The sequence below is a fragment of the Alexandromys fortis genome, unplaced genomic scaffold (genome assembly GCF_014885135.2).
Source record: "Alexandromys fortis isolate MF-2015 unplaced genomic scaffold, M_Fortis_MF-2015_v1.1 scaffold_7, whole genome shotgun sequence".
Classification (NCBI taxonomy): Eukaryota; Metazoa; Chordata; class Mammalia; order Rodentia; family Cricetidae; genus Alexandromys; species Alexandromys fortis.
The window spans coordinates 20,550,676-20,565,960 of NW_026067920.1; the positions used below are offsets into that span (position 1 = coordinate 20,550,676).

The 15,285-nt window shown below is 48.0% G+C and overlaps 1 protein-coding gene across 1 annotated transcript in view; it reads left to right on the forward strand.

The window, feature by feature from the left end:
• The window catches only part of Spred2 (sprouty related EVH1 domain containing 2), a 105,979-nt gene extending 91,864 nt beyond the window's left edge, over window positions 1–14,115 (forward strand). Inside the window, exons 5-6 of the mRNA XM_050140980.1 lie at window positions 8,434–8,571; window positions 10,894–14,115. Coding sequence (XP_049996937.1) covers window positions 8,434–8,571; window positions 10,894–11,559 — 804 coding nt within the window. The 3' untranslated portion in view covers window positions 11,560–14,115. The remainder of the gene's footprint in view (window positions 1–8,433; window positions 8,572–10,893) is intronic.
• The last annotated feature ends 1,170 nt before the right edge of the window (window positions 14,116–15,285 follow it).

Sequence of the window (15,285 nt, forward strand, 5' to 3'; positions counted from 1 at the left end):
CATGCTGTGGGCTGGGTAGTCCAGCAGTAGGCAGCTGCCATGCAGGGCTGAGAACTTGGTAGCTCCTGTCTGATGCTCGAGGCCTGGAGCATGCCTAGAGGCCTGCTGGTCCTCGGTTTACAGTAGAGGACGAGAAAGTTGGGTTCTGATGCGTGGTAGCAGCTGCAGTGGGATAAATGCCCACGCAAGCCAGAAGCAAAGGCAACAGGCTGAAGTACGATTAATAAAAGCTCAGGGTCAGAAATTCGGGTTCAACCTGAAGACCCCAAAAGCAAAACAGCCAGCCACTGGCTCGACCTCGGGCTAAAATGGCGATCCTGCCTCCTGGAATCTCAGAAGGAGGCTGTGCCCGAGAGCTGTCTTGCCCCATTTATAGTCCTCTCTAGGGCTGGGATCAAAGGAGTGCACCACCTGGTTTCTATGGCAACTAGGGTGGCTACTGGGATTAAAGGTCTGGTCTGTAAGGCTGGCCAGTGGGACTGTTTTACTCTCAGAACTTCAGGCAGTCTGTATTTATTAACTACAACAGGCAAGCCGAGAGTGATGGATGCCGGCACAGTGACATCTCCCCCATGTGCCTAACAGGTACCCACAGTGAACTGCCCCGTCCCTGAACTGAGAAGACTCTCGGCTCATTCTGTGTGAGCATCAGAGACCAGCAGGAAGAACTGTATACGATGCTTTGGGGTTTCATTATTCCTCATTTTTCTCCCTTCCCACGGGCAATAGGACACCTTTTTTGCCCCAGCAGACTCTGCTTCTGTTCATGTTTTCCCCAAACTGGAAAACTTAGTCCACCCTCAGACCCTGTGCTTGCACCTCTAACACCCTGGTTTTGCAAGCTTGTTATGACTTGCTAGCTATTCACTACAGCTCCCCCCATGTGACTCCTTGACCCCTCCTACCACTGCAGCTGCCCCCCCCCCAAGACTTCTTCTTTTTTTTTTTTGGTTTTTCGAGACAGGGTTTCTCTGTGGTTTTGGAGCCTGTCCTGGAACTAGCTCTTGTAGACCAGGCTGGTCTCGAACTCACAGAGATCCGCCTGCCTCTGCCTCCCAAGTGCTGGGATTAAAGGCATGCGCCACCACCATCCGGCTCCTCCAAGACTTCTTGATCCCTCCCACCCACCCATCAGGTTGGGCTTTTGAGTATTTGTAAATTGTGCTTCTTTTTCAGTCTTGATTCAGTAAACTTCTTGAATGCTGTGACCACCAGTTTGTAGAATGCAGAGGAGGGTATTTATTTGATGTTTTTCTAAGAACTTGCTTATTGCTGGTTTTTTTTTGTTTTGTTTTTGTGTTTTAGATTTTGTTTTGGGGGGAGTTTTTTTGTAACTTAATTTTATTCTGAAGTTTTATTTTTGTTTAGTTTTGGGTTTTTGTTTGTTTGTTTGTTTTCGAGGTTTGTTTTCGAGGGTGGCTGTCCTAGAACTCACCCTATAGACCAAACTGACCTCAAACTCAGAGATCCACCTGCCTCTGTCTCCCAAGTGCTAGGAGTAAAGGCATATGCCACCACCACCCGGCCTAATGTTTTATTTTTATATTGTGACCTTAAAAAGTTATTTGAAATATTAGTAAAACACATGTAATAAAGAACAATAGACTGTCCAGGCACGTGTGTGGAGGGGAACACACTGTAGCTCATGCGTGTGAGCTGAAGGACTGTGTCGTCATAGCAGCAGATCCAGAGAAGTCAGCCGTGACACCCAGTGTCTTCCAGTGGAAGATGTAGAAGTCTGTTATGGAAGGAAACTTGTGGATGCTTTTTTAAAGTTACCTTGGTCGTGGTGTTTCATCCCAGCAGCAGGGGCATAACTAATACAGAAGTTGGGAGATGTGTCTCACCATGCCGTTTTGGAGGAACGAGGAAGCCTTTGGGACTTAGTGTGCTATAAGCAAATTGCAATGGGCTGTCGCAGCAGAGACTTGGAAGACAGCAGTGCTCGGAGCTGAGGACTGAGGAGGCCCAGCTCCAGAGTTTCAGAGGGAGAAATAGGAGCTACCAGGCTGTTGTGGTTTAAGTAGGAATGGCCCTCTAGACGCCTGTGCCTGAATGCTTGACCCATAGGCAGTGACACCATTAGGAGGTGTGGCCTTTATAGTGGAAGTGTGTCACTGTGGAGCGGGCTTTCAGGTCTCATGTTTAAGCTAGGCCTAGTGTGTCGTCTCCTGCTACCTGCGGATCAAGATATAGGGCCCCCAACTCCTCCAGCACCATGTGCGCCTCTGCTGTGTTTTCCCCATGATGATAATGAACTAAACTTCTAACCTGTAACCCAGCCCCAATTAAATCTTTTCTAAGAGTTGCCATGGTGTCTCTTCACAGCAATAGAAAACCAAGTTAAGGGAACTGGAGATGACCCGGGATATTTTGGCAAAGAATGCAGCTGCTTTATGCTACAGTCTGAAGAACTTGCCTGGGGCTAAAATTAAAAGTAATGAACTAATTTCTTTGGCAAAAGAGATTGCGAAACAGCCTAATACTGACTCCATCGCTTGGTCACTCATAATCACTCTTTGGCAGGTGTACAGTTAAAAATGATTCAGTGGACAGAATGAAATGCAAAAATATTCGTGGGGAAAAGAGGAAGGCACATACTGAAAGAAACGAGACACACAGAGGAGGCCTGGTCTGCAGCGCGATAAAAGGCAGGTGCACACAGGGACCTGATCTGCAGCAGGGCAAAGGGCAGGTGCACACAGGGACCTGATCTGCAGCAGGGCAAAGGGCAGGTGCACACAGGGACCTGATCTGCAGCGGGGCAAAGGGCAGGTGCACACAGGGACCTGATCTGCAGTGGGGCAAAGGGAAGGTGCTTCTAATTTGTGAAAGGAAAAAGCCAAGGAACTTCTGTTTGTTTCTAAAAGACAACAAATGGGGGCTGGAGAGATGGCTCAGCCTTTAAGAGCATTGCCTGATCTTCCGGAAGTCCTGAGTTCAAGTCCCAGCAACGACATAGTGGCTCAAAACTACTGATAGTGGGGTCTGATGCCCACTTCTATCAGGAAGTCATACATGCAAATAAAGTTCTCATATACATACATAAGTTCATCTTTTTTTTTAAAAAAAGGCAACAAAGGAACACCACTGCAGGGTGTACTGGAGTAAGGGGTTTGTGGAATCTTCCTCTGTGATCAAGGAGAGCCATTCAGGCCAGGCAAGCGCATGGCAGGGCAGTCCCTGCACAAAGGCCCTTAGAGGGCAAGAGACCCTGAGAGGCCATTGTGTAAAGCTCTAAAAACAAAACCTGAATCATATCAGAGAACCCAAAACGTTAGCCTTGCCAGGGCCATGGGGGAGCTGAACGCAGAGGGTAGAACCTCCCTGAGAGAGAAAAGTGTGTTGGAGCCTGCAGAGCTGGAAAACAGCAATGTAAGGCCTGACGCTGAACATAAAGCTACAAGAGTTTGTACTGCTGAATTTGGATCTGGGTTTGGTCTGGTCCTCCCTCACCATGCCCCTAACCCCTCCCTTTTGAAAGAGTGGTGTATGTTCTGTGCTGTTGTATGTTAGAAGTGTGTGATTTGCTTTTGATTTTTCAGTGAATAACAGTTAAGAGATTGCCTTGATTGGAAGAGATTTGAACTTTGGACTCTTGTTGTTTTGTTTTGAGATAGTGTCTCTATGCATAGCCCTGAACTTTCCTGGAACTCACTCTGTAGACCAGGCTGGCCTCAAACTCACAGAGATCTGCCTGTCTCTGCCTCCCAAAGGATGCGACACCACCACTCAACTTAAAATTCAGACTTTCAAACAGCATTAAGACCAAAACACTGGGGAGTTTTGAAGTTGAACTGTATGCATTTTTGCATTATGATATGTCCGTGAGTCAATGGGGGGTAGAAAGTGAAATAATGTGGTTCAAATAAGAAATCTCCTATAATTGTCAGGCTTTCAAATACTTGGTCCCCAGTTGGTGGGAAGTTTGTGACGTCGTTGGAGGTGTGGCTCTGCTGAGGAAGTATGTCACTGGGACAGGCTTTTGGGTCTCAAGAGGCACTCTGTCTCTCTGTCCTGATTTCAGTTTGAGATGTGAGCTCTAGGCTCTTGTTGTTTTTTATAAGTTGCCTTGGTCTACGTGTTGATCACAGCAGTAGAAAAGTAACTAATACTGACATCGTGAGCCTTGTTTCATTTCTTTAAATAACATTGAAGAGTTTAGCTGCATTTTACAATTTTAAAAACTGGAGTTTAGAGGTCAGCTTCTGCCGGGCGGTGGTGGCACACACCTTTAATCCCAGCACTCGGGAGGCAGAGGTAGGTGGATCTCTGTGAGTTCGAGGCCAGCCTGGTCTACAAGAGCTAGTTCCAGGATGGGCTCTAAAACTACAGAGAAACCCTGTCTCGAAAAAGGCAAAAAAAAAAAAAAAAAAAAAAAAAAAAAAAGGTCAGCTTCTACCTCTTCTACCTACTAATTGTAATTAACAGAGTCACTCAAATCCAGCGGGGAAGGGGGGATCCTACTCCTGTTAGCATACTATCCTACTGAGGCTCCCTCTGCGCTGGTGCCTCTGTAGGCTGTCATCTTCACCGAACATCCTTTCACTAAATGGGTATTGACAAAGTAACACATGCAGATGACTGGGGCTGTGCTTCCTGCACTGAGGAGGCTCCTCTACCCAGTGGCAGCTTCCCTGGATCCAGCCAGAGGCATGAAGGAAGTGGCTTTGACCCTGCCGCCCCTGCTCACTGGGAAGCCTGTTGCCAAAGCTGCCTCTCCTTAAGTGTTCGGGGCCCCAGGCCCAGAGGAATTAGAGAGCTCCCAATGGTAGTTCAGCGAACCTCCCCAAGAGCGAGCATTGATGGCCAGGTTTTGTAGCTGATGTTGACGCGAATCAGCGGGATACTTAAGGGTCTTTCCTACTCATGCCTGTGTGCCTGCTTTGTGTGACACTTCCCCTTCACTCGGGCACCCACAGGATAATAAGTGAACCTGTTCGGAGGCACATGTCTCCGTCGTATCAGCACCTGGCAAGATTTATCTGATAGCACAGACCTGGAATAAATTTTGACCTTCCTCATCTCTCTTGCGTTCTAGTTCTAGTTCCCTTCCACGGCTGTGATAAATGCCGTGAACGCATGCAAGTTTAGACGGTAGAGAGGTTTATTTGGCTCCCACTTCCTGATCGCAGCACATCACTGGAAGAAACCTGGGAGTATAGAAGCAGAGTTTAAAGGAGTAACCACAAAAGGAGTACTGTCTACTGACTTCCTCGCAGGCTCACCTGCCCCGAGAACAGTGTTGCCCACAGTAGGCTGAGCCCCCTTCAGTTAACAGGTCCCCTACATTCATGGTCACAGCCATGTGGACAGTCCCTCAAATGTGACGACTGGCCTGTAAAGTTGACAGTTAACAGACAGCTGACTAGGACACCCCCACCCTTGTCAGCCTGACGCAGAAACACGTCCCTTTAAAACATAACCTTGTCTCAAGTTCTTAGTATCACAGTACAAAACACACTACAGCTATAAAAAGCCAAAGCCTCTTAACTCGGGGATCCTGTAAAACTAAAAAGTTTCCTACTTATTCCAAAAAGGAAGAACCAGGCCATAAAAATGATTGGATCAAAACAAAAACAAAAGCCCAGCAGTGTAAGTCAGAAATCGTGTGTCGCTCACTCTCTGACAACTGGAACTCACACATTGTGTAGTCTTCCGGCTCTAACAGGCTTGGGCAGTTCCCACTTCTCCAGCTCCGCCGTCAGCAGCAAGCACAGCTCATAGGTTTGAGCTGGCTCCTCTGATACCAACTGCTCTCCTGGCATCCATCTCTGATATACAGGGGTCTCCATTGCACCTGAGGCTGCACTTTCACCAGTGGCCTCTGATGCTTGCCTGGCATACCAGACTTCAGCTACCCTCCATGAAGGCCTCATGCCTTCAAAACCAGTTCTACCCGAACAACACTTAACATACTGTTTGCCAAGTTCTACTGCAAATGCAAAATACAGCCTGCCTCCCATGGACCAGCTCTTTGCTCTCACTGTGAAGAAATAGTTCTCTGTTGTCTCAAAGACGTTCAGAAGACCTTACTTCAATGGTGCTGATCTTTCATTGGTCACAGTGGGGTTTCTGGCCCCAGCTCACCCAGCATCCCAACATTAACCTGTCAGTACTATTGATCTTGTTAGTCACTGTTGATTCATCAGTGTGCACACATTTTTTAATCAAAGTATCACGCTTACACCCCCTACCATCAGACCTCAATATTGTCTTTGCTACCCTCCGAGACCCCACAGGACAGGCCTCCATTGTCCCGTGTTTCTCTAAGCATTCTTAGCTTCCAAGATCCCACAAAGGGTGACCCATTAAGTTGTAAGTACTCACCAGGAGGAGGCAGGCCAGTCTCATGAGTTCAAGGACAGCCAGGGCTACATAGACAAACCCTGTTTCCAAAGGGGCAGGTGAGGGAAACTTCCACATAACGTAATCTCCTTATCATGGAGCCTGGCCACCCAGGTCACAGCAACCATGCCCCGAGGGGATGGTGGGAACCATCTGTAGCCCTTTTGCCATGAGCCAGTACTGTTTTTGTGCTTAGAAAACCCAACTTGTCTTTCCCAGGCCTTGCTGCTGGGCCTCTCTGCCCATTGAGCTAACTACATGTTGAGACAGATGGTCCTTGGCATGTCTAAGATGAACTCACTGTAATGATAAAAATAAAGCAGCGCAGTTCCCTGAGGGGCGGCAGCGGGCAGCAGGGCAGCCAGTCCCACAAGGAGCCATGGCGGGTGAGAGGCAGAGATGGATAGGAATGCCATGCAGAGAAAGTGGGTGTTTATTTAGTGGGTTATGGAGGGGAAAGGGGAGAAGGGGGAAGAACAGAGAGAAAGAGAAACAGAGGGTGCAGGGAGAAGCTACCTCTTCAAGAGAGAGCTGGAAAAGAAGGAGCTTGGGCTGGAAGGGAAGAAGGAAGGAAGATCTGCTTGCCTTGGTGGGAGGGGGAGTGGGTGGGGCTTGTCTCTTAAAGAGACAGGACAGACCATTATACTCATTACTGGAAAACCATGAGTGTTGGTCCATACCTCTGATCCCAGCACTTGAGAGGTTGTAGTTCAAGAGTTTTCTTTGGCCACCAGCTCACAAATAAAGACAAGGAGACTAATTATTAATTATGGAAGGAAGCTTGGCCGATAGCTTAGGCTTATTCCTAAATAGCTCTTATACTTACATTCGCCCATTTATATTAGTCTGCATTCCATCACTTGGTGTTACCTCTCTTCCATCTTCCACCTCCTGTTTCCTTGTCTCCTGGCCACTCCCAAGTGCCTTGATTATCTCTTCCTACTTACTCTCTCACCTTGAAGTCCTGCTTATACCTCCTGCCTAGCTATTGGCCGTTCAACTCTTTATTAAACCGATCACAGCAGTATATCTTGACTAGTGTACAGATATTCCACAAGAGGTCATCAGAAGGTCAAGCCACCCTGGGTGGCTAGTCAGTCCACTGGGGCTAGAGAGATGGCTAAAAGGTTAAGACTATCCACTGCTGCTCCTAGCACCCAGCTCAGGTGCCTCACAAGATCCAAGGAATCCAGTGCCCTCTTCTGACCTCCATGGGCACCTGCACTCACACACATATTAGAAATGAAATAAGTGAGGTGTGGTGACACATACCTTTTTTTTTCTTTTTAAGTGTATGTGTATGTGTATTTTGTGTGTATGTACATGTGCCTTGTTTGCATGTGTGCCACAGGCATGCACGTGTCCGTGGAGGCCAGCAGAGGGCATCATATCCCTGGAATTGGAGTTGGAGGCAGTGGAGCTGTCGGAATATGGACGCTAAGAGTCCAACTTGGGTCTTCTGCAAAAACTGCAAGTGTCAAGCCAGGCGGTGGTGGCCCACGCATTTAATCCCCGCACTCAGGAGGCAGAGACAGGTGGATCTCTGTGAGTTCAAGGCCAGCCTGGTCTGCGAGAGCTAGTTCCAGGACAGGCTCCAAAGTTACAGAGAAACCCTGTCTCGAAAAAACAAAACAAAACAAAACAAAAACCCTACAAGTGTGCTTCACCACTGGGCCATTTCTCCAGCCCCCAACATACACCTTTAATCCAGCATGAGGGAGGCAAAGGCAGACCTGAGTTCCAGGCCAGCCAGGGCTCCATCACCAGACCCTTTCCCAGATAAATGAATAAAGGAATAAATCCTTAAAGAGGGATTGGAAGGTCCAGGAAGATGCCCCAGCCAGGCAACAGGTGGTGTTTGGATAGTGTGTTTTGTCCTTGTTTACTTACTTGTGTGTGTGAGCACGAGTGTGTGCCATGGAAAGTGTGGAAGTCAGAGGACATCTTTGGAAGTCTCCTCTCTCCTGTAGGTCCCAGGTGGTCAAGGCTTGCGCACTTAGAACTTCCACCTGCCGGACCACCTGGCAGGCCCTGCTGGATTTTTGTTTCATTTTAATGAAATCTTCATTGCTTCTCTCCAAACAGACAGCCACAGACAGTTCTTCTAATTCCTCACAGAAGAGGGAGCAGCATACAAGGACAGTCTCCTCCCCCACGTCATGTGAGCACCGGAGGATTTATACCCTTGACCCATACCCTGTGGACCATTACCACCCCGACCAGGTGAGCAGAGGACTTCATTCCCATGGAAACACAAGGACAGCTCCGCACTGGCCTTCTCCCTCCTTCTCCCCCGCATTACCCACGGCCATGGTGGAAGTCCGGGTGTTCTGTCTGCTTTTATCCAGATCGCCCCATGAGGCGGGGCATCAGCATCCCTGGTTTAGAGCTGTGGGGTGCCTAGGAGAAGGAGGTCCAGGCCCACAGACCTTGGACAGGGTGCGGGACTACCTCTGTTCCTTCATCCAAAGGACCTTGCTGTGAAAGCACAGGGTCCAGTCAAGGACTATAGACTTGGTCCGCACCCCCGGCATGCAGGCTGCAGGCCCAGTCTTGCTCAGGGAGATGTAACTGCAGTCTGAATTCAATAATTCAACACATATGTACTGAGCGGCTCTTTTCTAAAACAGGTTCCCAAATCATGGGGAATAGACAGGTAGCCCTGTGCGTTATGTGGCCTCTAGGCTTGTAGTAGGAGGCCGCTTGTTTGTTCCCAGCTTCTCAGCCCCGAAATAACCACACAGAAACCATATTATTTGCAATACTGTTTGGCCAGTAGCTTAAGCATTTTTCTGGCTAACTCATACTTAAATTAACCCATATCCATTAATCTGTGTATCGCCACGAGGCTGTGGCTTACCAGCTAAAGTTCCCTGGTCTGTCTCTGGCAGGACTACATGGTGTCTCCTGACTCTGCCTTCTTTCTCCCAGCATTCAGCCTAGCTTTCCCCACCTAGTTCTGTTCTGGAGTTCTTTATTAGTCAAGTTCTTTATTAATCAATGGTATTCACAGCGTACAGAGGGGAATCCCATATCATTGGCTAACTTGAAATGAAAAGAAGCAAGTACTGGGCAGCGAGATTTTGCTTCATTTTTGTTGCTGTTTTAAGATGGTTTTACTATCCTCTGTGCTTCCTAATATTTTGACATCAAAGTGTGGGGGTTTTTGTTTTGTTTTATTTGTTTTTTTAAACTGGACGTGGTGGCATAAACCTGTAGTACTGAATTTGGGAGGCTGAGGTAGACCAGCCTGGGCTACGAACGAGGTGAGTTCCAGACCAGTTTGGGCTAAAAGTGAGATTCCCATCTTAACAAATGAAAAAAACTCAACAACAAAATATTCTATTTTAAACCAGGACTGCAGTCCCAGCGCTTGGGAGGTGGTTGTTGTGTGATCCAAATACATTGAGGGGGCGGGGGCAGTGGGATGGGAGGGTCTACCTAAGAGTGGTAGATATAGTAGTTATGGTGGATAGTCACGGCTGTAGGAGCTTGAAGCACCTGGCCACATTGTATCAACAGCCAGGAGAATGCCTGCACCTGGCTGACCTTTGCCTTTATATATAGTCCTGGACTCCAGCCCTGCAGTAGATAAGGCTCCTCAATTAGTTTTATCAAGGTATTCCCCTGAAGGCTGTCTCCCTAGTGACTCAGCAGGTTGGATCATTGAGATTAACCCTCAAGGATGCTTGTAGGATTCCAATCTGGAATCTTATCTTTCTCACTTCTGTGCACCTGTAATTTCAATCAGATAACACTTATGACACAGGCTAGTGGACTTTGTACTTTCTTTTTTCCTCCCCACCCCCACCCCAGGGAGTAGTGGCTCAAACCTTTAATCTCCAGCAGAAGGAAACAGATCTCTGTGAGTTCAAGGCTAGCCTGGTCTACAAAGTGAGTTCCAGGACAGAGAAACTCTGTATCAAAAGAAAAGGAAAAAAAAAAAAAAAAGAGCCCATCTCTAAATAAATAAGCATCTGGCACACTGTATAAAAATGTACGGAACTGTTGTACTCTGTTCGAGGTCCGCTCAGCACAGGGTACCCTGAGCTCAGCTGACCTGAGGGACAGGAAGTGAGGTTTGTAAGGCAGGGCCTCTTTTTCCTCTACATGGGAATGCTGGACTCGCCCAACTGTACTCCTTTATGAGCCAGACTCCTTAGCCCAAGCTAGCAGAGAACTCACTGTGTTGCAGAGGAAGTCCTTGAATGTACTGATCTCCTGCCGGGGTTAAAGGGGTGGTCTTGGCACCTGGTCTATGGGATGTTGAGAACTGCTTAACTTCAGGACTTCCTACTTGTTAGGCAAGAATTCAACAACTGAGCTCAAACTGCTCTTAGGGTGGGCAAACCTTCCAACGAAAACCGCAGAATTTCGGGGCTCTGCTCATAATTGAGGATCATCTGGGAGTGGGTGACAAGCTGTCCGTAAAAGGTTGTCAGCTCTTCTCCGAATCCTTGAAGGAAGGAAGGGCCGGTAGATCTTTCTCTGACGGCAGACTGTGGAGCCTCCGGCTGTAACAGTATCTGGTTTTTCCCTGGACAGCGGCTGCCGAGGTCCTACCCCCAGGTCACCTTCCCAGAGGACGATGAGGAGATTGTGCGCATCAATCCTAGAGAGAGGATCTGGATGACCAGCGGCTATGAGGATTACCGGCATGCGCCAGTGCGCAACAAATTCCTGGACGCAGAGGATGCGGACTCCTATGTGCGCTTTGCCAAGGGCGAGGTGTCCAAACACGACTACAATTATCCCTATGTGGACTCCACAGACTTTGGCTTCGGCGAGGATCCTAAAGGCCGTGGTAGCAGCGTTATCAAGACGCAGCCAGCCAGGGGCAAGTCCCGGCGGCGCAAGGAGGATGGCGAGCGCTCCCGGTGTGTGTATTGCAGGGACATGTTCAACCACGAGGAGAACCGGAGGGGCCACTGCCAGGATGCGCCCGATGCCGTGAGAACTTGTATCCGCCGAGTGAGCTGTATGTGGTGCGCGGACAGCATGCTCTACCACTGTATGTCGGACCCCGAGGGAGACTACACGGACCCTTGCTCGTGCGACACTAGCGACGAGAACTTTTGCCTCCGGTGGTTGGCATTAATTGCCTTGTCCTTCCTGGCCCCCTGTATGTGCTGTTACCTTCCCCTTCGGGCCTGTTATCACTGTGGGGTGATGTGCAGGTGCTGCGGCGGGAAGCACAAAGCCGCTGTGTGACTCGGTTTCCCCCTCTTACCGCCACAGCCACAGGGAACTTGTCTCTTGCATACCCCACCCCACATCTTCTCCCCAGGCTTTCCTGGTCCCTAACAACATCATTCCAAACCTGGGGAATCTACCACTCCTGTGTCAGCCACATAACCCATTCGTTCACTCGCAATGTTCTGAGAAGAGGAGCCTTCTGCATAGACTTGTGTGTTATCAGCCTGTGATCGCGCCGTCTTATCCACGTGTTGATTTCCGGTCCTGCCTCCCCACCTCTTCCAGTTCTAAGGAACCTGCAGTAGAAACGTAGATTCGGAGGGGTTTAGAGTTGATTTTTTTTTCCTCTGCGATCCGGTTTGCCTGTCGCTAACAAGCACAGGTTCGTCGGAGAAGTGACCGAATGGTGAGACCCTACCGTAAGTGGTGTAACCTGCAGTGTGTTGTCACTTCGGGAGGTGAGCAGAGTAACTAAACAATAATAGGGCTTTAACTCGGAAAGCCAAATGCCCGAAGCTACTGCGGTTTCTGTCTTTCGACCATCGTCATCTTCTGCCCCTCCCCCACCTGTTGAATTCATTCACTCATGCAAAGCAGTTACCTTTAAAATGACTTGAGAATTGAGCCTTAACTTCAGATTAACTTGTGAGAATCAGGAAAAATTCCTCAAATTGCATTGCATCCTCTTAGACCAGGGTTAGAAAGGGGATTTTGGGTTTTTATGAGCCTGCCCAGTTTACCCCTAAAATAGAACTTTTTTTAGAATTATATTACCACTTCTAAAAACCTTAGCAATATTAGAATAACACATCAATGAAATAAATTTTCTTCATTGTTTCGCAAACCAAATACATTTATTCAAACACAAACCAGTGTTCTGCGATCAAGTTCCGGTTGAAAAACACTAGAAGTTGTGGTAGATAAAATTATAGCCACTCCCCGCCCCCTGCAACTGTTTTATATTATTAAGGGGGAACTTTAAGTACCATAAAATTTGTGGTGCCTTGCATTTTTGTTTTAGGCTTAACGTTTTGGTTTTAATTTGGGGCTCGATTCATTTATACTTAGGAAAAAACAAGGCCATATGTAAAAACCCTTCCGATGCCTAAGTGTCTTCTTTTCTCCTGCAGCTCCTCACCCACACTTGCCGCTTGGGGTGCACAGATAAGGGTAGATCACCAACCGATTCTACCTGTCGCTGAGCCACATAAAAGGCTTCTAATTTGCTAGAGGAGGAAAAGGAACATTTTTTAATATATATATATGTTGCAAGGAATAGCCAAATCTTGAAGAAAAAAGAAAAGTGAAAGTGGTTACCTATACCTAGCCTAGTACAATCAGAACTTTGTGGGGACCATAAGGGACATGCTCATTGCCACTGACTGTTCTTCCCGCCAAGATCTTTCCATGGTGATCACCAGCGGAAGGCAGGCCCAGTCCCTTCTACTTCTTCCCTCTCCCTTTATTGCACACAGGATATCAGTCTTCAAGGAAAAGGACTTTTTTCCAGTGTGTTGGTCATACTGGGAAAACGCTAGCCACGCTTACCGTTGCGGCAGTGTGTTCTTCCGCTGGCCTCGACAGCCTGTCTTGTTTCTGTAGACGGATTGTCAATTAGCTCATTGGCGTGCTTCTGAATTAGTTGGTAGATGGTTTTCTTTGCTGGGATGACTGGTTGGGACTATCTGTTGTACAGAAGGTGCAGAGAGCTACTTACCATCCTTGTCGATGGAGGGGTCTCCAGGCCAGGAGACCTAGACTGCCTCCAACCAGCCTCCAGTGCTGTGGAGAAACTGTCTCGGGCCCTTTCTCCAAGGCACCTATCTGCAAAGCACAACACTAATCTCTTTCCTCAGACCTCAGTTCAAGTGCCCTATTTATTTCACTAAGAACCCAGATCCCAGTTGCTTCACGTTGGTTGCCTTTGGCATTCCCCCCCCCCCCTCATTTCCCCCCTTCTTGAGAGTTACGCTAGCAGATCTTACTCCGTGCACCGTTTTTTGGTTTGTGGAGGCAGCGGTTAAGGGCACAAAGACAGCCGTGGGGACGCCGATGTGAATATGTTCAGTTGCGGTTCACACTGCAGCTGAACGGTGCGGTTCACACTGCAGCTGAACGGTGCGGTTCACACTGCAGCTGAACGGTGCGGTTCACACTGCAGCTGAACGGTGCGGAGTGCTTTCCCAGTCAGCTTTGCCATGCTGGTGTCAATCGCGTGAGAGAGATTATTCAGATTTTATTTTTATATCTGTGGTAACAAAACTTAGCCAAAAGGTTTCCTGTTCAGAAGTTTCCCTGACTCCCCCTCCCCCCCCACCCAAGCTATTTGCTCTCATTAACAAATTAAAGTGCCTGAAGCCTAATTCATTCACCTGTATACTAAAACCCCTGTTGTATTGATTTTTATAAGCCTTTTTACCTCTGTAAAAATATACATACATATATATATATACAAGTGTATGATGTACATTTTAGTTCTTAACTTTTTTATGGTTTCTAAATATGTATGACCAATGTAGCCATTGCTTTCAAATGTACCATGTAAATATAAACACATCCTATGAGACCGTTCGCTGTGGGTATTTGTCTGACTGGAGTCCTCGCGCGGGATGGGCTGAGGTTTCTTTGGCAGCACACGAGGGTGTGGATCTGTTTGTCCTTCCTGCCTCTGGTTGTGTGTCCCCTCCATCCACAGGAAGAATGCCCTTCCCTCCCCTCCTGTCTTCCCTGCAAGTACTCGTCAGAGAGAGGGCTGTACTTTCTCTGTTTCCTACACATCCTTGCTAAAGCCCCGACAGGGGGCATGGGGTCAGGAGACAGTTCTCCAAAGACTTGGTTCCAAGTCTGCTCTTGGCCCACTTTCCAAATGGATCTCTTGGGTGCCACAGAGCTACAGTGGCAATCCCCAGGAGAATATAAAATAGATGTTTGAGGGTTGTAAAGAAAATGACTTCTCCCTAGAACAGTAAAGAAGTGTGCAGACTTCCCATCCTTGTTCTGATGTTCCCCAGAAGTGGGGGGCACTTTTCTAAGCCCCTGGCAGAGGTCAAATACAAGATGGGTGCTAAAGGTTAGGTAATGGGGGACTCTGTGCCCCCTCCCCGAGAGCTGGTGTGAGAGGGGACATCGTAAGACCTCACTTGACCTTCACCATCCTGGCATTTTACAGCTAAGACACCAAAGCTAAGAATGGGAGCTAAGGTGACCCCTAAAGTCACAAGGCAGGGCCTGGTCAGGCTGTCTAGTGACAAACCCCAAGTTCTTAAAGGACCTTGTCCCAAGCTTCTGGGTCCATCCCTGCTTCAAAAGTGAGCTGGGACTAACTAGGCCACTGCTCAAATTGCCTCAGGAATGGCACACGGACCAGATACCAGGAACTAGACTGGCTATGAGTCTCATTTTTAGTCTCTGTAAAATGAAGCATTCATGCTCAAGTCACATGAAGAAGGCCTATGCAGAAAAGATGCTGTTTGGTCATTCTCCCATCACTAGCCAGTGGTCCTCAGTGGTCCTCAGCAGATAACTACCCTTCTCAGTTTCCTCTGGTAGGAATATCACAGGACCCCAATTCAGCAACTCACTCTTCCTTTTCCCCTTGCTAAGGGGGATAAAATCCTACCAGAAGTAGGGTTCTAATCTACAGAGTTGCTCTGTCAAGGAAGTTAAGCCACAAGTCTTATACCGCAAAACACACCACCTTAATATTTTTTGAAGTTTTATATTTATGCTTGAAGGGATTTT